A 27,959-nucleotide genomic window follows, 5' to 3' on the forward strand; every position below is an offset into this window, starting at 1 on the left:
CCCACCTAGTCCAGCTCATCAACGAGCGAGTAAGCGACTAAAAATCCCTGTCCCTTAATGTGCACATCCCCTCCCATGGCGGGTTCCACGGAGGGCGAACTAAGGTGTGAAGCCACTCCCGCAAGTGACTCCACCACAAACACAGCACACACAGCATCACAACTGTCACAACATCTCCACACCAACACCGTCACAACAACGCCCGAACACCGATGATCAGCAGATAACAACAATCACAACACAATTATGTCTTAAACAATGACCATTAAACTGAGTAGGGAAAACCCTACCTTAGCAATCAACAGCAGACGGAAACCGAACAATCAAAAAGGCTCTTCTATGAAGTCTTCTCCTATACAATAACCACATAGCACAATTACATATTGTACAATTCCCCCATACCCTAATTCAATACATATAGTAATCCCAAAAGAACATAAATGACATGAGGAAAGAACTTACCAACGGTAAAATGAGAGATTGCACGCAAAGACCACGACGAATACACACACAAGGAGATTAGGGAATGATTTGGGGAGTGATTAGAGTGTGATTAGGGAAATCGTAAAGTGATTAGGGTAGAAATGATGTTTTAGAAACTTTGAATTATAAAATAACCCTAAACACTCCCGCCTCAAACCGCTGAATTACTACTCGCCAGACCGGATACTCGGTCGAGTAAAGTGTATACTCGGCCGAGTATCCTATACTCGGTCGAGTATTCACTATACTCGGCCGAGTATTCCTCGGCAGAACCAAAACAGACCATACCAACAGCACTACTCGGCCGAGTAGGCTCTACTCAGTCGAGTAGTCACTTAAGAAAATCCGTAGTATTACAATAATAGGGGATGGTTATCGTTGTAGGATGCATGTCGGAGTCGTGCCTGGCTTTATGTGGATGCTTGTCATGGTTGGCCATGAGGTAGGGTTTCCCCTACTCAGTTACTGTTGATTGATTAAGATTGTGTTTATTTTATAATTGTTGTTATCTGCTGATCATCGGAGTATGAGTGTTGTGGTGACGGTGGTGGTGTTGTGACGGTTGTGGTGTTGTGACAGCTGTGATGATGTGGTGTGTGTGATTGTGGTGGAGTCACTTGTGGGATTCACACCCTAGTTCGCCCTCCGTGGAACCCGTCACGGGAGGGGATGTGCACATTAAGGGACAGGGATTGATAGTCACTCGTTGATGAGCTGGACTTGGTGGGGATGGGCTGCGGTCCCCCACCGGCGGAGTGGATTACCTGTTGCGATGGGTAATCCGGCAGGGCTACACACTTCGGTGTGTAGTCTGCTACTGTGGAGGATGATCAGCCGGTTACATTGTTTGCTTGACTTTATTGATTAGACAGTACTGACCCCGTGTTGCTGTTTTTGTGGTATCTGTTGTGATCCATTCGGGGATGGTGAGCAGTTGGCTTAGCAGGTGCTGTTGGTTTGTGGCTGCTGGGATCGAGTCATCACGCTACCGGTTTAGAAGTGCAGAATCACGAGTTATAGTAGTCTCTATCTGTACATGTAATTAGTTTTGTACCGAGTTGTAAAGAGTACGGTAATGTATTATAAATGTTCTTTCATTGTCTATTTAATCTACTACCTCGGGTAACCGAGATGGTAACACCTTCATATACTGGGACGGTCCTTGGTAAGGCATCCTGGTGTACGGGGGTGTTACAAATGAGCCCAAATAAAACATCACAACTTTTATTATTGGAATGAAAAGGATTACGAGTTTGTTTCTCCCTACAATAAGAATCACAAACCATATCTGAGTTCCAACTCAAATTACGTCCAACTAAAGCAGAAAAACGAGAAAAAAAATACTCTTAGGAGGATGTCCAAGCCGCTTGTTCCATAATTTCCTTTCCTTTTCTACGGTCACTTGTCTGACTTTCTCTGACCGTTCCGGCTTGTAATAATACACCCCTTGTCGATGCTCACCCCGTCCAATCGTCATCCTCGTAGTCTGGTCCTGTAATTCACAATGATCAGAATAAAAGGTTACTACACAATTGTTTTCACTTATCAATTGTTGAACAGAAATGAGATCGCAAGTGAGTGTTGGCACAAATAAAACATCCTTTAAAATAAAATTTTTGTTTAATTCGACTTCTCCATGTATTTCGGTCTTCATTCTCCTACCATCCGGCAAACTGACAATGGACGAATCCTCACGCCAAATATTTTTAAGCAAATCTTTCTTACCTGTCATATGGTGCGAGCATCCACTATCTATTAACCACTCGACATCTAAAGTAATTTTCATACCTTGTAACTTGTCATTACCATCTGAACTACCGTTTAATAGGTTCCGTATCCTTTCAATCTCCTCGGTGGTGAAGGAAATGTTCTGTTTCGAGCTCTCTGCATTTTTGCTTCCCGACGAACTGCCAACACCATTGGCCTGATATCCACGGCCACGACCTCTTCCTCGACTATTGCCCCCACGGTTATTTCCTCCACCTCTTCTACCACAGCCTCTTTCTCTAGCTTTCACCTCTTCGTACCCGTGTTTATCATAACAATTCTCTTCGGTGTGGTAGTATTTTTTTTGCAATACGTACACTGTGGTGGGGGATTATCTTCATCAATGTCGGGCCTGTGATATCCACCTCGTCCTCTTCCTGTACTAGAAATTCTCGCTGCCATTGCCGCTTCCACTTTCTCCTTCTTAACTTTGGTTATGGAGATATGTCTCTCTCTTCTCTCAATATAAGACCATATACCCAATTTATATTAGCAATAGGATCCTCCATTAATAAATTGGTTCGGATATTACCATACAGTTTGGAATCCAATCCCATAAGGAATTGGTGAACCTTCTGTTCTTCCCGTTCCTTTGCTATCGAAGCAGCTGCTTCGCAGGTGCATGCCTTCACGGTGCTGTAATTCGCCAACTCATCCCATATTGCCTTGAGTCGTGTGTAATACTCAATCACTGAATCATTTCCTTGCTTGCACTCATTGAGATCACCTTTCAATTGGTGAACTCGAGGTGCGTTTCCCGCGGAGTATCTTCCACGCAACTCCTCCTAGATTTCGTCTACTGGTTGAGTAAACGTAATACTCGAATGTAACTTCGGATCGATCACATTCCGAAGCCACGCCTGAATCATAGCGTTGCACTGCCTCCACGCTACTGTCTCCACGGTTTCTTCTTCCTCGTCACAGACGGGTTTCTTGACCCTGCTTTCAATGAAGGCTAACTTATTCTTGGCATCAAGACCGTTTTTAACAGCGGCTGCCCACAAATCGTAATTATTCCCGTAAAAAACGATCTGCGTAACATTTAAATTTGGACTTTCCGAGGGATGTAAATACAAAGGCGATGTTATAGGAATTGTCTTTGGACCATCCATCGCTCCTTTTAATTTGTCATCACCAGGCATGGTGAAATCGTTACTCTTTTGTATTTTCGTTGTGAAATTTTTGTGTTGGATCGTTTCTTGCTCACGATGCCATGTGAAATTGATAAAACAGAGAAGAAGAAGAATTGTGTTTTATATTTCTTCATCAAACGTGTAGTACATAGCCTCTATATATATACAAACTATATTGTTAGCACAATCTTTGACTCCTTAATTTACTCCTACAAATATGTTAACTAAATATATATTTACATACATAAAACGATATGATAATGCAGAATTATCTCCAAATATCTCGTGTATCTTCCATATTCTGCTTCCTTAATTTAACAATATCCAATTCATCATCAACAGGTTTTTTAGTCTTAGAAACATAAAGCCCTCTCTTCATGTTCCATTTTATAGTTGTAACTTAAGGAAGGTTGTCTCGGCGAAGTAAACCCATGTTTCTCCGCCTCGTTGTATGGATCATTAATCACATCTAATATCATCTATCGTTTCATGGTATTTGCTTGTTGGGACAAATTATGGAGTTTGAGAGTGATGAGTTCTAGGGTTTTGCGAGAGAAAATTTGGGGATTTTAGAGGGTCAGAGTGTTTTGAGAGAGACGGTATAAACTATAGTGTTAGAGTTGTAAGACTGAGTTGGGAAAATAATTAGGAGGTGTTTCGTTCGCATAAAGGTATCGGTATAGAATCAGGAATCATACCAGGGTGGTACGAGTTTGGAACTCGATTCCTGATACCTTGTGTTTGGTTCAATTCAGGGATGAGGAATCAAATATTTTTGTATGTCTATTTTATGGAATCTGAACTATTTACCTCTGTATTAATTTTCTTCTTTAAAATTCCATATAGAGTATTAATTAGTTAAAACTTGTATATAGTTTTTCAATATATACTTTAATTTTTTTTTTAATATTTAATAGTTCTATTTAAGTATTCATAAACTTATCGAAAATGTCCGAAAAATCATATTTTGTATTTTTAACAGGGAAAAAGAGTTTAGAAGAAAAGTTAATTATATGATTTTTTTCCACTTCTTTTCTTTGATTTGATACCCAAAGCCCAAAGGTATCAATCTCATACACACCTCCCCCTTGGGTATGAGAAACCCATGCCTCATGGGTTTGAGGTATGGGTATCAAAATGCAAAAAAGTTGAAACAAACACAAGTACTTCCTCCATTCAACTCCACTCTACCTATTTCTATTTTCTACACTATTTACAAGTGCACATTCATTCTCGATTTTCTCTCAATACATAAGTGAAAATATATTCATGTGGGATCTTGTTTGATTCGTCTTTACGAGTATATTAAAAATATCTAACTTTTATAATTTTTGCAAATACGTACCTAACGATATTTACCGCGTAAATTACGCGTTGGCAAACGTGAAAAAGCAAAGTGGTAGAGTGGAGTTGAATGGAGGAAGTATGAGTTTAGCTAATTCCAAACCCATACCTTATACCACCAACAATGGGTGAACCAAACACCCCCTTAGGAGTAATTATTTTGTAAAGTTAGTAATTATTGTTAATAATTTGGGTCATGATTTTATTGACTAAAAATACACGGGTATATGAATGAGATTTATAAATGATTAAGGGTATATGGTAGAGACTTGAAAAACATAAGGGTACATGGTAGAAATTTGAAAAACACAAGGGTATATCATAGAAACTCCTCCCCCCCTTCTACAAAATTAAACTAGTTAAAAATTTAATTTTTAATACGGTTTTTCTAATCTATGCCCACTAGACATAGGATAAGAAACCCAAAAAGGAAAAAAATAAAATGATGTTTTTATGAAAAATTGCAATATCAATTATTTTTACTTTTATTTACAAGAAAATACATTTATTACTTTTCTTTTAGAAAAACCCTTTTAATAATTTAACCATTTTAAATTTAAAAATACCGGTAATATTTCCAAAAAAACAAATAATACCATATAAAATTCAAAAAAAAATTACAAGAATATTAAAAAAAACCCTGATTTAATCGTCAAGACAAGATACCTTGAGGCCGTTGAAAACAACTTGGTGAGCACACTCTCCACACTTTTCTTATTTTTGGTAACTCCCAATTTCCTTAGGGTTTGCTCAATTTCTCATATCCCTCTTTTACCGTTCAATCACGCCGAAATAATCCCCTAAAATTCTCACTCCATGCTCACCCTTTCTCAATTTTCTTCATCTACTTCTATAATTCGCTCAAAACCCAGAAAAACCCACTTTTTAATTTCACAAATTACCCCCAATTTTCTGAATTTCCCCACGATCTCATCCCCATGGATTCTCAAACCATAATTTTCGATGTAAGTTCCGATGAAGAATTCGGGTTCGACAATTCCTCCACCAATGAAGATCTCGATTGGATTGCAAAGCTTCTGGAAGACGTTGCTGATGGTCCTGATCCTAATCGTGAAGAAGTTGAAGTGAAAAATGTCGAAATTAATAAGGTTAATAATAATGTTAATGTTGTTGACGATGACGATGACGATGTTGTTATAGTTGGTGAAGTAATTGTGAAGCCAAAAGGGGCAAAAAGGTCATTTTCTATGATGAATAATGGTGGTCGTGATGATGATGATGACGACGATTGTGTTGTGCTGGAGTGTGACCCAGATAAACCCCCGCCGTCAAAGGGAGGTGATGATGAGGTGAAAAAGTACGATGATGATGATGATTCTGATGAGGTGGTTGTCGTCGGCGAAAAGGGTCAGGTAAAATTATGGATCTTTTCAATTAATTGTAAAGATTATGTATTTTTGTGTTTTGATGTTTGGGGTTTGTACAGTATGATGTTAATTTTATGTTTCCTGGTTATGTTTGCTTGAAATTAGGTTTAATTGTTGTAGATATATCTTTGTTCGTTGTTGGAATCTTTGCGAGGACTTGGGATTTTGTTTATGTTGCCTAAACCCGGAAATTCGCTGTTGTCGAATTTGTATGCATGTGGTAGATTGGAAATGTTTGATTAGGGGTGTTTATAGGGAACCTTAGGGAGAGGCATTGTGGTGGTTGCTCAGCAGGGATAAATTTTGGGTCTTTTTAGGTTTTGGTTTGTAGGTTTTGGAATACAAAAACATCAGAACCTTCATCCTAAAATGATTTGGGGTCGGCTGACATGAATCATCCTTTAGAACCGTGCATGGGTGAACACACCTCAAAATGCGAACAAAATAGAAACAGAAAAATGAAAAGGTTTTGGAATACGAATCCACAAATTAAATGGGTGTTGAATGGTTTACGCCTGTATATTTTGTCAAGTAGCAGAGATCGGTTGAATTTATCGGTTAGAGGTTGATGCAAAGAGCCTGACTTAATAGTATCACAGGGAGAGGCTGTATTAACTCTAGTCGTATTTCTCAGTCTAACCCGTTTATCAGCTCTTGGGCACAGGCAGTTGCTTTGAAAGAGCGCCTGGCATATGTTCATCTGATTATTTGTGAAGCATCATTTTTCACCGGGCTTGCAGCTTAATGGTATTTTGCTTTTGCAAGCTTTGTTGTGTCTCATGTTTTGGCAGTAGCTAGATTTGCTACACATTGGTCCCGGTTTCTTCATTAACTATAATAGTGACCTTATATTCTCTCACCCAAGCAACTTCAGGGGGTAAGAACGACATACAGAAGAAGGAAGAAATAAGTTGACTGTTGAGGACATGCAAAATCATGCATTGATGAACTTGTTTAGCCTTTTAAGAACATTTCTGTCCTGTTGGTTTACTTTGGGGCTTGATTGTGACTGAGAAATGCCACTTGTAATTTCGTCGACATATATATCTTATTTGCTTATTGCCTATTGTTGCAGGTAGCATGCCGAGATTTCCCTCACTCGCGACATCTGTGTGCCAACTTTCCGTTTAGCTCTACGTCACATGAAAGTCGCTGCGAGCTGGTTAGATTACATTTGTTATTTCTACATTTGTCATTTGTTTTGTTATAGAACATATTTATCGTATGGTGTACCATGATGATCTAAATAATTTCTTTTGAATGCAGTGCCATTGTTATGTATGCGACTCACTGGCTCCTTGTGCTCACTGGGGGTCTGGTGCATCGACTACTGATCACTGTCATGCCACCGATAAAGCAGTATATTGGCAAACTGAGAGGAAAAAGTTTAGGCAGTCAAAAAACCCGTCAGCGCCAATTTCCAAGCCTACTGTTTCTTTGGGTCCATTTCAATATTTACAACCCTCTGCAAGACCTTTAAATCCGAGAGTAGCTTCTGCCTGTTCTGGGCCTTTGCCCTTCGGTGTTCCAAACACAGTCAGCCAAGGTAGAACCCAGAGACCATATGTAGCTGTGGCTAGGGATGGGTATCAGCGACATTTGGTTTCTCAGCAACTTTTGAGGGTTCGGAACAGTGATACGCAGGGAAATAGAGTCGCACAATTGGCTCCTAGAACGACTGCGTCTCTTCCTATACTTAAGAGGAATGGACTCACAGCCAGGTCTGGGGTGTCTAATCGAGCTCCTTTGATTTGGCAAGACAGTAACAATTCAGCAGTTAAATTTGTTGATAACGCTTCTGCTAACTTACAAGGGTCTTCTCAATTCGTTAGGAACCCAGTTTTTCGTCAGTCAAATACAACAACATTGACTTCACAGTTGCCTGGATATGTTCTTCCTAATCCTCATACATCAACATCACCTTTCACGAGTTGTGGTCTACCTGCTGCTTTATACGAATATACAAATGCATCAATGCGCCAAGCTCAAAGTATTTCTAGTCCGCTTATTGCTTGCAGCACATCTAATGCGTTGAAGGGAACTTTTCAGAGCAGTCAACAACATCCAGTAGAAGCACAAAACGCTTCTCTCTCTGATTACCTGGTCCCCACATCAGATATGCCGCCCAACATCCCACAAAAAAGCAATCAGTCATTAGGAATCTTGCAGTGTCCTACTAGTATTCCGTTCAGTACTTTGAATGAATTGAATCCACCAAACAGCATGGAAATGGGTCCCCATGATTTTCTGCTAAATGTCGAGAAGGATTCCCAAACCGGTCTCGATTTTGATATTGAAAGATGGCTGGTGGATGAAACAGTTGCAGAGGGGTTTGATATGAGTGGCATACCCCCACAGACGAGCCCCATAGACACAGGTATGCTCTATTTTGATTTTGAAACCTCTTGGCAAGGTCTAGCTCAGTCGTAGCCATACATTTCCCTTGTGGGGTTCCACTCATGCTAATTTTAGCTGGAAATGAAAATGCAACATGTAGTTTGATTCAAAGGCGTTCAATTATCAAGGGCGTTGTTGTATAGTTTCTTATTTATTAGAATGACAGATTAGAATTTGAAAGGTGCTGTGGAATCGCTGTATATAATAAAGCACGATATGCTACCCCTACCAGCTTACCTTGGGTGATTGTTTATTCTCTTGTTTGCACGTTGGGTTTTTATTGAGTTGTTTATGACTCTTTGAAGATAATGTTAATGTAAAGATAATGGTGCTATGAGCCTATGAGCATGTGTCCAATTCCGCAAGTCCTGTTTATTTTTGGTGGTAAACGGAGTAGCAACTCAGTAGGGCAGCTTTTATACTGACGAGTTTTGAACGTTGGTGCTGCAGTTAAATAACTTGACATGCTAAGCTAATGAGCATCTGGATCAGTATCTTACAAGGCATTATGTGCTTAATTTCGTTCATAATGTGGGAACATTCAGGCAATCGGTATTCATGTTAGCTGGTGGTGATGACAGGGGCGACAGGCTCCGTGAGCTGCACGCTTTAGCGTAGTGCCCTAGTGTCTCAAGCTATAGCATGTACTAAATTAATCACAATTCTGATTCTGCACATTGTAATGCATTATCACTGATCTGGTAAAACTCATTTTGTTGATACATGTAACTTAAATTCTTCGAAGCATATAACATCTCCGTCATGTTACTTGCTGGGAGTTAATTACATACTGGCTTAATCGTAAATTGAATAACCTATACATTATATGCTGTGGTCATTAGATTTTCACAAAATAATTTCTGCCTGATGCCTCAGTTTTTCTGCCATTCCTTCCGACTCGATAATTCAAGTCACAATAGCAGAGCACATATTGGCACCGCTTAAGGGAGAAGGGACAAGGTGGGGCACCCCTAATGGCACCCCTAATGTGCTTCCCTACTCACCTCTCATGGATATTTTGTGAGATGAAATGGTATCCGTCACAAGCTTGTGACGGATATCGCCGTCTTCAATGAGATTTTGTGATACTACAAATGCGGTTATACTTTAGAGTATGTGTGACTATAGCGCTGAAAATGATCTGAGCCGATTGCCGAGTCCTCAAAATCGGCCAGTCAAATCGAGCTTGGCTAAATCTAAGCCGATCCTAAGCTCAGCGAAGCTTGGCTTAGAAGCTCGTTTTTTTTTTTTTTTTTTTTACATTTATAAATGTATTATTTTTTGAATATTTGTATTTGTTTTTATAAGATATTTATATTTAGTTAGATCAAAAGGTGTGAAAGTAATAAGAATATAATGACAAAACGTGTTGAAGTTTCAAATTTTAGGTTCGACGAGCTTCGAGTCAAGCCCTAGCTCAACAGATAAATTCCAAGTCGAGCCTAAGCTCAGATAGGATCAATTACATTACAGACTCACAGAGTAACAACCATATGCGTGAATTAATTCAAGACGGTTGATAAGTGTGTTTTTTTTTTCTTTTTTTTTTTTAATTAGTATTTAGTGTATTTTTTTGGTTCTCTTTCATGAGACTTATTTTAATAATTGGTGATGTATGATGAATTTGGAAAAAAAAAGGTGCTGATTTTCGAAGTATACATTTTACTCATCGTAGTACACTTTTGACAATTATACCCCTTTCATTTTTTTCTTCCCAATTTCCCTCTCTAACTTCTTTCTAAAAAAATATTCTCTCTAATTACAATTCTTCATCTAATCTCAAACCTCATCTCCTTCTAATTTCATAAACTTACTACTCATGCAATTGTCGTCAATGTTCACTGAGGGATTCGTCAGCCAACTAAGTAAGTATTACAAAGTACTAAAGAGTAGATTACTATGTACTGCATTGAGTACTACGGAGGAAATTGTGCTTGCATCTTTGTGTATGTACTACGTACTAATTTGCTATATTGATTAGTTTTTTTAATGTAATACGTCACACAACCACCTAATCCTCCCACCACCGTATCATGGCTCCAACCACCATTCTCAGGTCATCGACGGACCACCATCGAACTACACCGATGACGACATAAATCACCACCATACCAAACTAATTATCCCTAAATTAATTTAGACATAAACCCTAATTAAAAAAAACAAAATTATAAGAAAGAGTTAATTTAATTATTAATATAGGATTAAAGAATTAACTGAATAAATGAATAATCATTCATAATTGAGTTTTTTTAAAGAGGTTGAAGAAGATTAAGGTTTCAATAATAAATAGAGGGTGGTGAGAATTAGGTTTGATTTTATTTAGTTAAGGGTAACAAATGGAAAATTTGATGTAAAAAGTACTGAAATGAGTAAAAATCGTACTGCGAAAATAAATTACCAAAAAAAAGGTAAATGTGTGCAAGTTATTAGTATGGGCGAACTCAGTAGGTAGCAAGCGGTAGCCGCCGCTACCCCAAACCCCCAAAAAATAGATTTGATGATATTTTGCTACCCCAAATCTGAGCATTTGTGAACAGATAAATAGAAGAAACTGCATAAAATTTACATTGAAGCTATCGTGTTTCAGTGGTAGTATAAGGGTGGTACTCTAACCAGCTGGGGTTCGAGCCCTTTTTACACACCAACTGCATTAATTTTTTTCTTCATCGTTACCATGCCTCATTAAATGATTATTGTAATGGGGGAGGCCTTTTGATTAATTTGTTGTTTTTTGCAATATCGTTGATATCCTTTTATTCGTGTACTAGAGCGATTTTGCTTAATGATTAAGTTTGTTATAATTGTATAGAAAATGAAATAAAGAACAACTGTCGAATTATAATGTGAAGATTTTAAGGCATTGCGAGTAATTAGCAATGGTTAAGCATTTTATGTATCGTAAAGCTATATAATCCAAACTAAATAAAGATAAGTTTTGAGTTATAAAATGAGAATATTAAGTTAATATCGAGTGCTAATTTGATTGTTGATTATGCGTTTGTATTTTGAATTTATATAGGCTATGTAACACATTTAATTTTTTTGTCACTATCCCATATATAAAATCCTGGGTTCGCCCTTAGACTCACTTATTAGCCAAAAAGGTATGGTTAATTTTGTTCCAAATTGTCTCCACTCTTGACTATCCATGGAATTTTAATCATACAAAGTGTTTGCCACTTTGATAATCGGCAAATATGCAATCATAACAAAAGGTGAAGTTATCATGCCATTACTATTTACTAATTACTACGGGCACCATTCAATCGAAGGAAGAAAAATTACAAGTGACCGTTAGGCGTTAGCCTTTGTTGATAACTTTAGCAAAAGAGAGTTCGTTATTCTTCTTTTATCATTTGGTTTGTAATATATAGTAACTTTCCTCGACAAAATCCTCTTTTCAACAAATCAGGTAGTCCCCTCATCCGCATATCCTCCTTTACAAATGACTTAACAAATACGGAATAACTAAGTTTTAATCAATGGGAGGGAGTCGAACGAAAAATAAACATGACGCTAGTAATAATAAACATAAATATATTATTGGAACGAAATTGTAGCATTATTCTAATAACATTAGATGAAGTTTCACCATAAAGCACACTACAAACTTACTTTAATCTCTAATAACTTATAACCAAATTAAAAACATAATTATTGAAAAAAACCATTGTTATAATTAACTAATGTAAAACTTCTATAACTTGGTAAAATTCAGCAGTTTTTGTTGACCAATTGAAGTGCCTCGGCCATACTTGGAAGAGCCGGGATCGCACCCTTTTGAGTTGTTGCTAGAGCTCCACACGCATTTGCTAATTTCAGTGCCTCTACCAGCTTGCTCTCATCCTATATATTCAAATTTTAATAAATAAATTATCACAATATTACATAAAGATAATATCTAAATTTAAATATAAACAAAATAAATGTTCAATTTTTTTATTATACCTCCAAGAGTGAGGGATTGTTGGCAAGCGAATAAAGGAAGGACCCAACATACGCATCTCCGGCTCCTGTTGTATCTACTGTTGCTACAAAAAACCCTTTTACCGATCCTTTGAAGTTCTGCAATTTTATTCAATTTGAATCCCAATATCAAAAATTTTACGTTATAAAGATACTAACATATGAAGGTGGAGATTGAAGAACAAACCTTAGAGAAATATCTGCAGCCCTTTTCACCATCAGTAACCAAAAGATACTAACATATGAAGGTGGAGATTGAAGAACAAACCTTAGAGAAATATCTGCAGCCCTTTTCACCATCAGTAACCATCAGAAGCTTAAGATTATCATGCCATAAAGACATGACAACTTCTTCATTGTAAGGATCTTGTTGGGTTAGAAACTCCACCTCTTCATCACTTACCTATATATATAACAAATTAATTTAGAATCTATTAGTAAGCTCCCATTAATTGGTTAAAATAAAAGCTACAAACATGGAAAATCGACAAACCTTAATAATATCAGCATGATTCCAAATGCTATTAATACCATCCCTAGCATCTTGAGCGGAAGCCCACAAAGGAAGTCGAACATTGGGGTCATAAGAGAGAATAGCACCAGCCTCCTTGGCTAACTTCATCGCAGCTAAGTGAGCCGACCTGCATGGCTCGGTGATTAAACTAATTGAGCCATAGTGGAAGATCTTGGCTTGCTTGATAAGTTCGACATTAAGCTCAGATTCTTTTAGAAGCATATCGGCACTAGGGTTTCGGTAGAACATGAACTCCCTCTCACCATTTTTCTTTAAAGTTACAAAGGCTAGGGCAGTTCTTGCTTCCTTGTCGAAACACACCCCTTTTGTGTTCACACCATTTTTGTCTAGTATGTCTACTAGCATCTTTCCGAATTCATCTTCGCCCACCTATATTAGGTACAAGTTAGGGTTAATGGTTTTGTTATACGTGAAAAACATTAAAAAATTATCGAGATTGACAATTAAAAATAAGTACAAATTAGGCTGCTCATTCATGGACGAGTTTTATTATTTTCTAGACTTTTTTTCATTATGTTTCCATAGTATGTCTTTTCTTTTGCCTAATTCTCTCTAAGTCTCTATAATTCTCTCCCTCACAAAATTAATCAAATCTACAAAATTAATCCAATCCGTCAAATTATACAATTATTATGGATACTAATTCTCGTATCAATCAAGTAATAGTTTTAATTTTTAATTTTATTAATTATATTATACCAAATTAAGCAATTTATTTACACTAATTAAATTAGGGTTTGTTTAAACCCGCAATTAGACAATGAGGCGTTTTTACTAGTATATCGAATTATATACTCAGAATAATTGTTTTTACTAGTACCCACAATTAGACAATGAAGCTCTGATAACACACTGTCAATGGCTTGCAGACTTTGATCCAGCTTTAAGCCATGGAATTCCCATCATGCCATCGTTACGATCCCTCATAAAAATCAAAGAAAGCTAGGGATTTCTTAACAACTGGAAAATTCGTCACCTCAACTCGCTCCATGGATTCATTTATTACCAATTAAAGTATAAAATCGGAATGTCAATATCGTACGATATTATGTAATAGCATATCATTTATAGGTAAATTTATCATTTATACAAAGGAAAGGGTAATCTCAAATTGAATGAAATGAGTGATACAGTACATAACTCGAAGAGTTGTAACAAGTGATAGGGGGTGATTGGGGTTAGAGGGAGTAAGGAATTCGAGGACAATTGAATATAGGGAGAGAAAATTGAAATTTTGGGAGTTGGAATAAAAGAGATAAAATGGTCATTTCCGTCAATAAAAGAGTAAAATTCGTCCATAAATGAGCACCACCCCTAATTAATACTCGGTTATTATTAATAAGCAAAAAGTAATTATCCTTTATTTATCAAATTTATATTAAGATTAATTTTTTCCCCGGGTATTGCATGTTTTATGGATTATTTCCCAGTGTTCACAAATAGAGCGCATACACAAAGTTTTCGTATTTAAATAAATTAAATGTAAATTGTGATAAGAACCCATATTGATATTGCTGTCTACCGTAACCATGCGGATAAATAAATGATAAAGCATTCATTAGCAACAAAAATTAGCATAATAATACTACGAAAATTAGCATAATAATACTACGAGTATGACATACAACATGAATACATGAATATGAACGTTACATGAATATGAACGTAACTATTTAACGTAAGACCGAGAATACTATATTACCTTGCCCATAAAGGCGGATAAACCACCGAGTTTAGTAACTGCACAAGCCACATTAGCGGGAGCACCACCAGGAGCCTTGACAAACCCACGGGATTCACCCAATGAAACACCGGCTTCGTCAGGAACGAAATCGATCAACATCTCTCCGAATGACACAATAGCTGGGGACTCCATTATTTCTTTTGAGTAAATTGGTATTGAATTAATTAAGTGAAACTAATAATATTAAAAAGAGAATGAGAGATTAATAGATATGAATAAGGGATTAATAGATATGAATAAGGTGAGGGTATTGAGGCGTGTATTAATACGGTTAACATTGTACGTTGTTGATACGTGATCAAATTCCTACTACGAAGTATTTTTTTGATTTTCGGTTATTATTGTTATCTAAATCGTATCGGATTAGAAGATAATTTCTTGATATAAAATACTCTGTATATCTATATCTATATCGAACTATTTTGTTTATAAAAATATACTTTCATTAGCCAATCAAATGAATGTTAGGATTTAAAAAATATTATCCTAAATACAAACGATAATTAAACGACACTAGAGCTCTTGATATTTTGGGTTACCTAATTCCCAAGTCTTAACAGGATAAGAGTTCTAAAGGATAATTAGATGATCCACATAATTTTGTCCACAATTGCTAAAGGATAACAACGATAATAAACGAAAACACCATGTGATTAGAAGTTAGTTAGGAAACAAATTAGCATAAAGTAATTTATTCATATCCAACTTCCATCAAAGTCGTTAGTTACATGAATTTTCTCCCTTTATCTAAGAGAAGGAGAAAATCATATTTTAAAATTAATATTGATTGATTTGATATATTAACAAAATAAAATTATTGATATGATATTCATTAATAGTTTAGTACTCCCATTATTATTATTATTTATCTATCTATCTATCTATCTATCTATCTATCTATACAAATATATATAAAACATAAACCATTGACAATTTTTTTCCCGCTCATTTTAACGCATGCCTATTAAGTGTTAACGTTGTTTTCTGAACTTGGATCAGGCCCTACGAACTTTCTTACCAGCCCACTACTCCGCTACCTACTTGGTAACTCATAAGCATCATCACCTAGGTCAAAGTACCAATTGACTTGGTTTAAGATATTTTACATGTGAGATATTAAATTTCATTTTTCCTGTATATTTTTGGTGTAAACGGAGTAGTAACTCAGTAGGGCAGCTTTTATACTGACGAGTTTTGAACGTTGGTGCTGCAGTTAAAACACTTGACATGCTAAGCTAATGAGCATCTGGATCAATATCTTACAAGGCATTATGTGCTTAATTTCGTTCATAATGTGGGAACATTCAGGCAATCAGTATTCATGTTAGCTGGTGGTGATGACAGGGGCGACAGGCTCCGTGAGCTGCACGCTTTGGCGGTAGTGCCCTAGTGGGCCGCACATGACCACATCCCAACTGAACCAGCTTAAGACTGCATACACGAAAAACGCCCGCCCGCCGTCTTGGCCCCATTCATATATGCAGAATCACAACTGTTTTTTTTTCTATTGAAATATTTTAAGTTGGCATGATAATCGAATTTTATTTGACGTGAAACAGCCAAATAGGGGCCCCTAGTTCTTCCTCCCCCCCGCTTTCTTAAAAAAAAAAACGATGATAATGACCGGTTTAAACACTGCTCCTCAAAGATTTAAGAGTCGAGCCACCATGACAGGTTTTGTTCAACAGTAGGATTCCGGTGGCAGAGTGAGCTTGCCATTGATAATATGCACAGCAGTTCTACAAAATGGCAGTTGCAAAGAACCAAGATTTGTTGTATTCCCTACATGATTTTCTGTCACAAATTCTTGAATATTGGAGTACCATCTAAGAAAAAGTTTCAGTCTGACAATCAACGACTAGTCAACAAAAAAGCAGTTAATTGTCAAAGCTCAGTTGCTCATTTACTTGGGTTTAATTGTACAAACGCACATTCAACAGCTCATAACACATGTTTGTTATGAGTCGAGGTTAAAACATAATTCAACAAGAGACGGAATCATGGAAAAAGGGCATTTTGACAAGAAAGAAAATCATTTTAGATTATTTGATCTTTGAGCAAAACCCTGAAATCTGAGCTTACATGAGCGGGGAGTACAATCGTGAAACCAAGATGCAATTTGACAGAAATAAATACGAGCAATTCAATGGCAACGGAAAATCACAGTTCGGGGCTTTTCTCTACCTCCTTCTTTTCAGACAAGTACCTGATACAAGTGCAGAATAGTAAGATCAAATGCATACTCAAGGAATTAACAAACAACATGTCAATTTTTATCGTACATTAACTAACCACAAGTAAATTTTTTGGAATAAGTACCATCAGGTTAAATCCAGTCGAGGTGTCTATCCTTGCTTAAGTTGTTTATTTTTCAGATAAGTTATAGGTTTAACCAAAGCTACATAAAATTTGTAACGACTCTACCCCTTTTTGCTAAACTAGGGTTTAAACCCAAAATATTTACAAAAATAGAGTTGATTTCAAACTGTTTACACAAATTGGGTCCACGTCATTAACGTGTGATTTTTTTTTTTAGCAAGTTCTAAATCATCTTAGCTTTTCTCTTAGACATAGATAGGGGCCTTAATGAGACGAGACAGCTCGCGAGCAACTCGAGCTTGGCTCGGGCTCGGTTCGAGAGCTTAACGAGTCAAGCCGAGCTAACATTGGCTCGGCTCGAGCTTCTGTAATTAGATAGGATATTACTCATATTTTATACATATTTTGTCATGATTATATATTTGTATCACACATAAAAATGTCACATTGATTTTCCAAGATTTGTATATAAAAACCTTCGAGCCTTGTTATTGAAAATATTCAGAGAAAAAAACGAAAATTCAACAATTATATATAGGCTCGAGTTGAGTTCGAGTTTGGCTCGAGCTCGCGTTAAAGCTTGATAACGAGCCAATTTTTTCAAGCTCGGGTAACCTCGAGTTCGAGTTTTACTTTATGAGCACAAGTTGAGCAAGGCCAAGCTCGGGCTCGGCTCGACTCCTTAACACCCCTAGACATAGATATGCTGCCTGGGCAGCACGTGTACCCACAAAGGATACAAAAACATACTCGTAGGAACTTCCTTTCAACAAACCAGTCAAACCTTAACTTTAAAAATCAACCAAAAATTACACAAAAACCAACAAAGAAATGGAGCACGAAACACGGTTATTAAAGGGAAGTGGTGCAACTTCAGCTACATGAACTAAACAAGAAGAGAGACACCATTGATGCAAGAAATAGAGGTGATGTAAGTTATGATAGCTTCGTATGAAAGTGATACAAGTTTTTATGCACTTAATTATCCTACTCTAGCTGTCAAAAATATAAAAATTATCCCACTACACCTTTTTACTCCTAAGGCTTTAGTGGTTGCTCAATATGGGTAAACGTCCGCTAGTCCTTAATGGTGGTGCTTGGTAGGCACGATTTGGTAAGCTCGAGCAAACAAAGAAGGTGATAAAAAATAGTGAGGGGAGTCGCTATGTGGGACAGCGCCTACCTTACGGTTGGGCTGTTTTGAGTCCATTCGTGTTAGGATTTAAGTTATTTCGGGTCATTTCGGGACTGCCGAGGCAGGTTACTTTGGGTCTAACAGGTCAAGTTCAGGTGACACTTTTCTTCATTTTCGGATCAAGTTCATCGGGTCGACTCACTTTTGCCAGTTATAAATTCATAACTACTACAATGTGTTTTCTTACATTATCAACATAATAGAACCCCGAGTTTACAAAAGAAGAGGTAAAATGCCATGGTCCACGAAATAGAACCCTGACTCAATTATTTTATATTTGTATCCATAACAAAATCATTTAAGAAACTTTACAATATTAGAAAGGTTCTTGGTGAAACTGCCATGATCCACGAAAGCCCAGCAAAATCAGAGAAGATCAACAAAGACCAGTGAAGTGGACCCACCACTCAGAACAATCAAGGATACAAGGTTTATGCAAGGTAAACCCAATTATAGAATGAAGAACGAGGTAACCCAGCAATTTACTACTCAAATAAATGGACTTGTAAGAAAACTCACCCATTTGCCCTAGCCCATCGAGAGAGTTGGTACATTTGGACAGTCTCATTAGAAGCATGGCAAGTCAGAAGTAAATAATTACGAGGCTGTACCATCCATGCAAACCTCATGAATAACGCCGAGTAGACGCACATGGCTGCAAAAACCAAATACACAAACATTGGTAACTAGAGTGGCATTCTGAAATTATGAGCTGCACATAGCAGAAGAGCAAAAGTGATCAAAACTCAACCTGCAGTCATGTTCCCAGAAATCATTTCTGGAGGTTTATTCATGTCAACAAGCCCCTGCAAATTCCATCAGTTAAGCAAGCAATAAGTTGAAAGCTTATCTACAAACTGCATTCAAAATTATAAAAATCTTTCGGTATAATGTCAAAGCTTACAGCAACAACAAAACCCCAATTGGCTACAGGGCCCCAAAAATGAGTAGTCTTGGGACCAACAGGACTGTTTAAAAATGCCCGGAAAGTCGAAGCCATGTATCACCTGAACAAAGTATATACATGTTAGTATAGACATTAAAGTATCTATTTGCACTCCCAGGTTTATCAAGATTATCAATTCACAGTCAGCCATTGATACAAGAGAACTAAAGCTAAAGTTAAACGAATATAATGGAGAAGAAAAAGGTCTCAACTCACCCCCCCCCCCCCCCACCCTTTCAAAAAAAAAGAACCAAAATCAAATAATGAAAAACAGCAAAAACTCCACTCGTTGTGGAAATGGATTCATGCAAGAAAATACTCTCTGTCCCAATCATTTGTTGACCTTCGATTAAAATACCCCTCACGAAGAATAAAAAAAAAATAAGCAAATGAATTGGACGGAGGGTGTATTATCTAATATGCTAGACTTACTTCAAAACACTCCCAATGTTTCCCTTCTTCTTTAACGTAATGTAGAAACCTATTAGTAGATATATTCCGGACTAGGTGACAGGCTACAAAAGTTGTAAGCTCTGCGAGTAAAACATTGGGTGATATTGCATTGTTTTGACAACTTGAAAACAATGTAACACAACATAAATCAGGAAAAAAACTATGCATCAATGTGGTATTTCTATTCACCTAGCCCGATTAAACTTTGATTTGTAGCATAATCCATCAGTCCTAATATCCTCTCCTAATCACCAAATGGAATAGCTTTGAAGAACATGATCCAGGAAGAGAGTAAGTCTTATGAATCTTAATAAAACGCAAGTTCTTTCCAGCATCGCAAGTACTCCCTCCTATTCTACATAAGTGTCCCATTGTCCATTTCCGTCTATCCACAATAATGTCCCATTGTCTATTTTTGGTAACCTTTTATACTTATTTTAATCACTTCAACCCCACAACAATACCCCACCCAACCCAAAACAATACTTATTTTAATCACTTCACTCACAATAATACCCCACAATACCTTCCCTCTCTCTAATTACCTCACCTCACCCCACCACAATACTTTACATTATTTAACTCCTTTCCTTAATTCCCGTGCCATGTCCACAATGGGACTATTATTCAGAATAGGAGGGAGTAATATCTTTCAATGAAAACTAAACTATAGTGAATACCTAGCAAAACATAAGTTTCCAACAAGTAGAAACTAATTTGGGTTCTCAATAACTTCTCGTATACAACATACTACCGGAGCGCTTACATAAAACCACAACACAGATTATGTGTGCCACTAATCCACAATGAGGTGCGAGGTCACCTGATAAACAACTGCCAGATTAACCTATTGTAGTGTGATTACAACCTATTTCTCTAAATTTCCAATGGTGTCAAAGACTCCTTACTCTTTGGTTTTGGATTATGATGGAACAAATCAAAATAGCTCACTAAAGTGGTTGCGCTTCTTTCTTATGTGAAATAGCGGTCCTTCAATGCAGTTCTCGATGCAATTTCATCTCGGGTAATTCGGAAACAGCCTCTTTGTGTTGCTAACATAAGGGAAAGGGTGCGTACATCCGACCCTCCTTACCTCAATTTGCACGAGTCATTGGGTCACTCGGATAATGTTGTTGTTGATGGTGATTAAAACCTATCAAAGATGAGTAGAACAAAATAACCGCTCTAGTCCAACTCTGCACCTTAATAAAAAGGTATATCCCACAATTATCTCAACAAACCAACGAAGAGGTCTTAGCCAACTGGTTGTCAAGTCTTGTGTGCGATATGTCGCATGTTCGAACTCCCCTATATACTATTTGAAAGAGGTTGACCTCCCTGCCTCTCTCATTGTTCAATCCTCTTCCTGATGATCCCCCCTTCAGCTCAGCCGACAAAAGAAAAAAATGGAGGCCCAATGTTCAACGAGGCGCACAGGAGCTTTGACAGAGAGACCAGAGGTTGTTTACACCTCGGGAAAGACAGGACCATACCAGCTTCCTTATCTCCTTATTCCCCCCCATTCCGTGGATTAGTTCCAACATCAAAACGGGGGGAGGAGAAATCAAGTCACCTTCTTTTTTCAATTTTCATTGATAGGGATCCTATTCATTCCTAGATTCCTCAAATGCACCCCCACAGGCCACAACCCCGCCCCTTCTCCAACATAACACCAGCAAAACAATCATTCAAGCAAATCGCAATCGAATTTCCCCCAAAAGATCGACACCGCGACAAAGTTCAATTCTTTTCCCCCAAATGATGATAACAAATACAATTCAAACCAGTAAATCAGCCCGTCAAACAGTTGGAATTGATCATTCACGTAATTCAAACTTATTAACTGCAGAATGATTATACTTTCAACAAAAATAAGGCATATTGAATTGAACGAATTCGAGATTCATTCAAAAATAGAAGATTTTGAATTGCGATAATCAAAATGCACAGAATTAAATTCAAATAATCCAATTAAATTCAAATTGAAAGAGGTAAAGATGAATCAAATGAGGTAATTTAAATTCAAATCAAATTGAAAGAAGAACATACCGAAAATGTGGATCGAATTCTTCGGAGACGGAGAGATTAGAATGAAAAGTCGAAGATTTTTTTTTGGGTGCGAATGAAAAGTCGAAGAAGATGAAGATATAATTTGATAACCAAAAAGTCCAAAATGTATATATTTTTTTAATCCGTTGTCTTACGGTCTTACCCTAATTCGTTCCACCAACTACTTCATCGTTTTCTTCCACTTTTCTTATTTGTCTATAATTTGTGGTTCTTATAACTTGTGACCCCACCTTTTGGAAGAAGATAAAGAATAGGAGGGAGTACGTTCTTTTTTATTTATAACATTTTATATTCATTTTTTTAAAAAAAAAAAATTCGAAAAAGTCAATATTTTTGGAGCTGATCGGTGACATAAATTGTAGACTAGTTTTTTTTAAAAAAAAAACACGAGAAAAATTTCGTCCTAAAATTTGTGCTTTAGAAAGTAATGTTCCTATAAACCAAATTTTCACGGAACAATAAAAATCACATGTTGTCGCCTTGTCGGTTGTTAATACTGAAAAGTTGACTTTTTTTTTTGGGCTAAAATGTGTGTTGAATACGTTGATGTTTTTTACACATAGAAACTTGTTCAAATAGCAGTGTTTCACAAATAATTTTTTTTTATAAGAAAGTCACTCGGAGAGAAAGTATTTAATCGGTAGTATTCGACAATTGATTCTTTTCGTTTGGGGTGGCACAAATTAAGAGCCATTCGGCAGAAAACGGGCCTTCTTGGATAGGCCTTGTGCCATGCATGGTGTCACGGTCCGCTACTTTTGCCGGACCGTGGCGCGCACCTTTGCCCCTTCTCTAGGCAAGATGCAAGCGACAAGGCTCTTCGTACTAGTGAGGGATCGCCCACTAGCACGATACTCGGGTCTCGGGGTGTGAGTCGGGATCCTAGTGTCGATCCCACAAACACGGCTTGTTAGTAAAGTGAAGGCTAAGAGTCGTTCACAACAAAGCAACAACAAGCAATACGAAGGCACAAGGTAGGAAGTAGATTTTCATTCACTAGTACTCCCTAAAGAGGGAAATTTGATATTTACATCCTGGTAGCAGGAAACATTGATTTTACAAGTTTAGTTCAGAATAGCGATATACCTATTTATGGAAACCTATTCTAAAACTACTAAGAAAATACTTACTACAAATGTACAAGGAAAATGAAATTACATAAGCATAAAATAAACCTAAGGGCTCAAGTGTGCGGATCGTCACACTCTCCCCCACCTAATCTGTTGCCGCCCTCGGCAACACAAAAAATCTTGAACGGTGCTTCAGTGAGACATCCTCGGTGAGCTCTGACCGTCCATGCAGTGTTGGGGATTGGCTTGTACCACTCGGCTTGAATGTGCGCTTCGTCCCAAACAATGATTGGCCTCTTCGTCCCTTCAAGGATAGGTCGGAGTTCCTTGACATAGAAGCCGCCGAACATCATGTTCTCCAAGTCCACCACGTGCTTCTTGTCTCTCGGGAACGCCCACTTTGCCGCTGCTTGAAAAGTGCTCTCTCGGGCTTTCTCCAAATCGGCCCCAACGGACCTTCGTCTTGTCTCTCGTCACTTCAAAGACGCAATCAAGGGAATGTGAGATCTCCGGACGCCGAATCGCATTTCGGCGCGGCCCCCGATGGTACGAGGCCTTCTCTCTTGGGTCGACCGACCCGCAAACCAGGACGTCGGTTCAACACATCGACGCGGCCCCCTGATGGTACGAGGCCTTATCTCTTGGGTCGACCGACCCGCAAACCAGGACGTCGATTCAAGACATCGACGCGGCCCCCGATGGTACGAGGCCTACTTCTTTGGGCATCTCGGCCCTCATTGTCTACTCCTCGGTGAGAGGGTAGACTCTTCTTTCGTCCCCAGTGCCACTTAGCATCGTAGTTAGCCCGGGTCTTGTTCGCCCTCGGCTCCACCGAACCTTTAGGCATTCTCCAAGGTCGCATCCCTTGTTTCGGCATCGGTATCACCCTCATAGCCGAAATTCGATGCTGCCCCTTGTCTTCGTCGCCGTCTACCGTATTCACTACGATAGACCCCATTAGTAGCATCGATCCGTCACTCGGTTTCAATACCACCAATGCTTTCGAAAGAACCGCATCCCGAGTACTAACTTGAAGTCATCCAATGAACGGTGGTGAAGTCGAGCTCCCCCGCCCACTCACCCACTTGGACCGCGACCTTCTTAGCCACTCCTTGGACGCGTCTCATTTTCCCATTGACCGCTTCAGAAGGCGGTTGTTAGCATCCCGAGAACTAGCCCCAACCGATCAGCTTCCACTTTCGTAACAAAGTTGTGGGAGGCGCCCGAGTCGATCAAGGCTCGTGCTTGCTTCCCATTCACCATCAAGTCCACGTACATGAGCCCGTTGGATTTCTTGGCGGAGGAATCTTCGTATTTCCCCATCGCGCTGATCCGTTGAAGCGAGCCCATCCGTGGTTGGTCTTCACCATCACTCGAGTCTTCGTTACACTCTTGGTGATAGGTGGCCAACGCCCCATCAAGATGTTCTTGAGCCCCTTTCGGCATCTTCTTGAACATGGCATTGAACTCCGCGTTGTTCGGACAGTCGGCCATCTTGTGAGGACCCTTACACACAAAACACGCGAACGGTCTCTTCGTTGTGGAAGCAGTAGAGTTTCCCGCCTTCGAAGACGAGCTTGAGGGCGAGTTTGTAGTGCTCACCGATTGGGCTTGACTTCCTTGCGAGCGGAACCGACTGTTCCCAACTGAAATGGCGCTGTTTTGTGGCCTTTGTCCATTATACCCACTTTGTGACGTACCAGCATTCCCCGTTGGTGCCACAACTCTTGGTGCCTCTCGCTCCCCGTGAAAGTCGAGCAGGCGTTCCGCAGCTGATATGGCCGAAGACAGATTTTTGGGATTCTGCCTCATGACCTCTTGTTGTGCCCACCTCTTCAACCCGTCAATGAATTCGAATGTCCTATCCGTCTCGGACATTTCGCTAATCTCGAGCATGCACGCTGAGAATTCCCGCACATATTCCCGGATTGATTTGGTGTGCTTGATTTCCTTCAACTTCTTCCGAGCGACAAACTCCGTGTTCTCGGGGTAGAAGTGATCCTTCAAGATCTTCTTGAAGTCGGCCCACGATGTTACCGTAATCGTGCCCGCATCGATTTCCTTGTACCTAGCCCTCCACCACATCTTGGCATCGTCGACTAGATACATGCTAGCCGTGACAACTTCCGCGTCTTCGTCGAGCCCACTTACTCGGAAGTATTGCTCCATATCAAAGATAAAGTTATCCACCGCTTTCGAATCCCTCGCCCCATCGAAGGCACGAGGTGGGGGTGCCTTCACCTTATGGCTCCCCATAGATTTCCCGTCATTGCCCACCGCTTTCACGAGCGTGGCACAAGTGTTCTCTAACATCTCGACCTTTCGGTGCAGATGATTGATCTCTTCCTCCCGATCGTCGGGGATCGCACCACTGATCGCTTGGATGCGAATGTCCATCCCGTCTACCTTCGTCTCAAGGTCACAAACCGTCTTTTGCAACTCCTCGAGGCTCGCGGCCATCCGCATCACGATGTCCTCGAGTTTGGGAAGCTTGACGTCGATTGCGTCCTCTAAGGCATCCACTCGGTCCTCGATTGTTTCGCCCATTTTCTCGATCTCGATGAACAAATGCGGCTTGCAGACGCCCGTCCGAAGACCGGCTCGATACCAAATGTCACGGTCCGCTACTTTTGCCGGACCGTGGCGCGCACCTTTGCCCCTTCTCTAGGCAAGATGCAAGCGACAAGGCTCTTCGTACTAGTGAGGGATCGCCCACTAGCACGATACTCGGGTCTCGGGGTGTGAGTCGGGATCCTAGTGTCGATCCCACAAACACGGCTTGTTAGTAAAGTGAAGGCTAAGAGTCGTTCACAACAAAGCAACAACAAGCAATACGAAGGCACAAGGTAGGAAGTAGATTTTCATTCACTAGTACTCCCTAAAGAGGGAAATTTGATATTTACATCCCTGGTAGAAAGGATGAAACATTGATTTTACAAGTTTAGTCGAGGAATAGCGATATACCTATTTATGGAAACCTATTCTAAAACTACTAAGAAAATACTTACTACAAATGTACAAGGAAAATGAAATTACATAAGCATAAAATAAACCTAAGGGCTCAAGTGTGCGGATCGTCACACATGGCCTGCCCGTCAAATTAGTAAGATCTAGGCATGGCTAGGGGCCTAGGGCAACTCGGGTATTAGCGTGATGTTGTCCATGAGCTCTTAGTCGTTTTTTCTAGTTAGGTCATGGCTCGGGTCTTGGAATTTGCGCTTGTGGTCGGGTGCTTGATTTATTCCTAATGCTAAAAAATAGTTATTGACGGAATTGGCATTGACATAGTAGTATATTCGTCCACAACAATGAAGAATTCCAGCCTTTTAATAATATTGATGGGGAGAGTCAAGTGTTTAGGTCATTGGAAATAAAATCAAGAGAATATAAAGAAAAGAATGTCAATGGGTGACATTTATCCCAAGTTTCATCCTCATTTATGATATTTACAAATACAGAATTATATGTGTAATATTCTATCTTCATTGTATAGGGCATAAATTGAGCGTGTGAGGGTTGTCCTCTTAGAAATACGTTACTTGACTACTTGAGTACTTGAATCAACGTGGAGCTGTGTGTTATGAAATCAGAAACCCTTGATTTCCTGCATAATAATATGACCTCTTACAGTTCACCAAGATCATGTAGGCCTTCTATGTACTTGAGATTTATAGCCGAAGTGCGGAATAAGAAATCTTTCTATCTATCTGCTTCAGAATTTAGCAGTATCTTTGCTATCGAATTCAGTAGTCTCTTTGATCTCCGACTGAGTAATAGGAAGTGCCCTTTTGTTTTCAGGGTAAAGCACATAATGTTGAATGATGAACAAAATGTCGAAGAATATTGACACCTGCAATAATCGACAGGATTCATATCTTAGTCTCTTATAAGCTACTCGTAGTATTAAGTGTTCGGGATTGCCACGACATTCATAAAAGATTCATTTAGGCAGCAAAGAATTCGTGATTACTAACGAGCTAGTAAATAAAACTACAAGGATAAATTACTGTGATAAGGAGGAAGACGATACCAGTGAAAGCAAAGTTTTGCCTATGTTACCATAAAAGTTAACCCAGGATTCTGCAGGAAGAAGTTTAAAGTGAAGATTAGTACATTTGAGAAACTACACTGAAGAAATTACGAGTATATAAGCAGAAAAATGAGACGTAATTGATCTACGACTCACTTTGGTCTACAGATTGCACAGCCATTTGTCCATAATTTGTCAAACCTCCTAGCAAATCCAGCAAAATGTTACCAATGCTGAACCCATCTGTGCTTTTTCGTCGAAAATTCATAAATGCCTGCAAATTCAGACATCTTACCCCTTAATATATACATAACAGAAACCAATTGTATAGTTATTGACGCATTCTTCAGTATTTGTTACCTGGGGTATATATTTGATCACTGTCATTGTGACTTGAATTGTGCTGCACAAAAGTTAAAACAAAACATGGTTTAAAAAGTTCGATAAATTTTACAAAAAAAAAGGGATTGTATAGGAAACGATTTAAATCATACCTGAAAACAGAAGTAAGCCAGAGCCATGAATGCCTGTGAATAGCTACAAAGACACAAACTGCAGCGGAAATCCATACAGCGGAGACAATTCCGAGAGAGGTTTTTGAAAATCTCTGGTTTTTTCTCTGTAAAATGACATCTTTGTTACTTAAAACTTAAATTTACAAGTTTAAAAGTAGAATATGAGTTTGAAGATTTCTGCAGGAAATTACAGTAAGTTTGTAATTTTACCTCATAGATGAAAATCTGAAAAAGGGTGAATGCAGTCAAGATGACTGCATGTATTGAAAATGCTACATCATTTGCAGCAACCGGTATCATCTGTCGAAATTCATCACTCTTATTACAATCAAAATTTAAAAGATTTAAAAAACAGGATTCATTGTCATGGTATTACATCATGTTACTGCTGTTACCAGTTGCAAATCATATTGACGAGTTCAGTGTCACGATATTTTCACAGCTTGCTTTAGTTTGTATCGATTAAATAAAACGTTTTAGTCTTGTATCGACTGAAAAGGGTGGACATGCAGTATGGCAACGATATTAACCACTAGGTTAAGACCTCAATAATGTATTCAAAGTGTCATCAAACTTTTTTTTTTCTGCTAAAAACCCAATA

The 27,959-nt window shown here is 38.6% G+C and overlaps 5 protein-coding genes across 7 annotated transcripts; 1 reads left to right on the forward strand and 4 right to left on the reverse strand.

Moving 5' to 3' along the window:
* Positions 1-2,684: 2,684 nt before the first annotated feature.
* Positions 2,685-3,392, reverse strand: LOC141589789 (uncharacterized). The gene is made up of 2 exons (XM_074410413.1): positions 3,096-3,392; positions 2,685-3,035 (listed from the first exon to the last, which is right to left on the reverse strand). The coding sequence occupies exons 1-2, from the start codon at positions 3,390-3,392 to the stop codon at positions 2,685-2,687; spliced, it is 648 nt and encodes a 215-aa protein (XP_074266514.1).
* A 2,019-nt stretch (positions 3,393-5,411) lies between these two features.
* On the forward strand, positions 5,412-9,298 carry LOC141591856 (uncharacterized). 3 transcript variants are annotated; one of them, XM_074412345.1, is made up of 4 exons: positions 5,412-6,100; positions 7,191-7,277; positions 7,382-8,492; positions 8,963-9,298. In XM_074412345.1, the coding sequence occupies exons 1-4, from the start codon at positions 5,666-5,668 to the stop codon at positions 8,968-8,970; spliced, it is 1,641 nt and encodes a 546-aa protein (XP_074268446.1). In that variant the 5' UTR covers positions 5,412-5,665; the 3' UTR covers positions 8,971-9,298. The 3 variants fall into 3 exon arrangements, with proteins under 3 accessions (XP_074268446.1, XP_074268447.1, XP_074268445.1); XM_074412346.1 differs by having other exon boundaries at positions 7,382-7,836; positions 7,948-9,298; XM_074412344.1 differs by having other exon boundaries at positions 7,382-9,298.
* A 2,931-nt stretch (positions 9,299-12,229) lies between these two features.
* Positions 12,230-15,205, reverse strand: LOC141589790 (putative fructokinase-5). The gene is made up of 5 exons (XM_074410414.1): positions 14,719-15,205; positions 12,975-13,385; positions 12,750-12,884; positions 12,464-12,580; positions 12,230-12,361 (listed from the first exon to the last, which is right to left on the reverse strand). Exons 1-5 carry the CDS (start codon positions 14,890-14,892, stop codon positions 12,230-12,232), a joined length of 969 nt encoding a protein of 322 aa, XP_074266515.1. The 5' UTR covers positions 14,893-15,205.
* Positions 15,206-16,637: 1,432 nt separating this feature from the next.
* Positions 16,638-21,823, reverse strand: LOC141590921 (mitochondrial pyruvate carrier 1). The gene is made up of 5 exons (XM_074411431.1): positions 21,723-21,823; positions 19,179-19,281; positions 19,026-19,080; positions 18,794-18,929; positions 16,638-16,966 (listed from the first exon to the last, which is right to left on the reverse strand). Exons 2-5 carry the CDS (start codon positions 19,272-19,274, stop codon positions 16,921-16,923), a joined length of 333 nt encoding a protein of 110 aa, XP_074267532.1. The 5' UTR covers positions 19,275-19,281; positions 21,723-21,823; the 3' UTR covers positions 16,638-16,920.
* A 4,447-nt stretch (positions 21,824-26,270) lies between these two features.
* On the reverse strand, positions 26,271-27,658 carry LOC141590922 (cystinosin homolog). Its single transcript, XM_074411432.1, has 6 exons — positions 27,569-27,658; positions 27,338-27,462; positions 27,204-27,246; positions 27,000-27,117; positions 26,844-26,893; positions 26,271-26,663 (listed from the first exon to the last, which is right to left on the reverse strand). The coding sequence occupies exons 1-6, from the start codon at positions 27,656-27,658 to the stop codon at positions 26,526-26,528; spliced, it is 564 nt and encodes a 187-aa protein (XP_074267533.1). The 3' UTR covers positions 26,271-26,525.
* Between the last annotated feature and the right edge of the window lie 301 nt (positions 27,659-27,959).

The sequence above is a fragment of the Silene latifolia genome, chromosome 7 (assembly GCF_048544455.1).
Source record: "Silene latifolia isolate original U9 population chromosome 7, ASM4854445v1, whole genome shotgun sequence".
Classification (NCBI taxonomy): Eukaryota; Viridiplantae; Streptophyta; class Magnoliopsida; order Caryophyllales; family Caryophyllaceae; genus Silene; species Silene latifolia.

What these genes read in the sequence shown, in the direction of transcription:
- LOC141590921 (XM_074411431.1), bottom strand. Translation starts at nt 19,274, where the DNA reads ATGGCTTCGACTTTCCGGGCATTTTTAAACAGTCCTGTTGGTCCCAAG. An exon ending in ATTGGGGTTTTGTTGTTGCT is followed by an intron (nt 19,081 to 19,178) that starts GTAAGCTTTGAC and finishes TGGAATTTGCAG; the next exon opens with GGGCTTGTTGACATGAATAA. An exon ending in TTCTGGGAACATGACTGCAG is followed by an intron (nt 18,930 to 19,025) that starts GTTGAGTTTTGA and finishes TGGTTTTTGCAG; the next exon opens with CCATGTGCGTCTACTCGGCG.
- LOC141590922 (XM_074411432.1), bottom strand. Translation starts at nt 27,658, where the DNA reads ATGATACCGGTTGCTGCAAATGATGTAGCATTTTCAATACATGCAGTC. An exon ending in TGGCTTACTTCTGTTTTCAG is followed by an intron (nt 27,247 to 27,337) that starts GTATGATTTAAA and finishes ACTTTTGTGCAG; the next exon opens with CACAATTCAAGTCACAATGA. An exon ending in GCAAAACTTTGCTTTCACTG is followed by an intron (nt 26,664 to 26,843) that starts GTATCGTCTTCC and finishes CGATTATTGCAG; the next exon opens with GTGTCAATATTCTTCGACAT.
- LOC141591856 (XM_074412344.1), top strand. Translation starts at nt 5,666, where the DNA reads ATGGATTCTCAAACCATAATTTTCGATGTAAGTTCCGATGAAGAATTC. An exon ending in TCGTCGGCGAAAAGGGTCAG is followed by an intron (nt 6,101 to 7,190) that starts GTAAAATTATGG and finishes CTATTGTTGCAG; the next exon opens with GTAGCATGCCGAGATTTCCC. An exon ending in ATGAAAGTCGCTGCGAGCTG is followed by an intron (nt 7,278 to 7,381) that starts GTTAGATTACAT and finishes TTTTGAATGCAG; the next exon opens with TGCCATTGTTATGTATGCGA.
- LOC141589789 (XM_074410413.1), bottom strand. Translation starts at nt 3,392, where the DNA reads ATGCCTGGTGATGACAAATTAAAAGGAGCGATGGATGGTCCAAAGACA. An exon ending in TTCAGGCGTGGCTTCGGAAT is followed by an intron (nt 3,036 to 3,095) that starts GTGATCGATCCG and finishes GACGAAATCTAG; the next exon opens with GAGGAGTTGCGTGGAAGATA.
- LOC141589790 (XM_074410414.1), bottom strand. Translation starts at nt 14,892, where the DNA reads ATGGAGTCCCCAGCTATTGTGTCATTCGGAGAGATGTTGATCGATTTC. An exon ending in ATCATGCTGATATTATTAAG is followed by an intron (nt 12,885 to 12,974) that starts GTTTGTCGATTT and finishes TTATATATATAG; the next exon opens with GTAAGTGATGAAGAGGTGGA. An exon ending in GCTGCAGATATTTCTCTAAG is followed by an intron (nt 12,581 to 12,749) that starts GTTTGTTCTTCA and finishes ATAAAATTGCAG; the next exon opens with AACTTCAAAGGATCGGTAAA.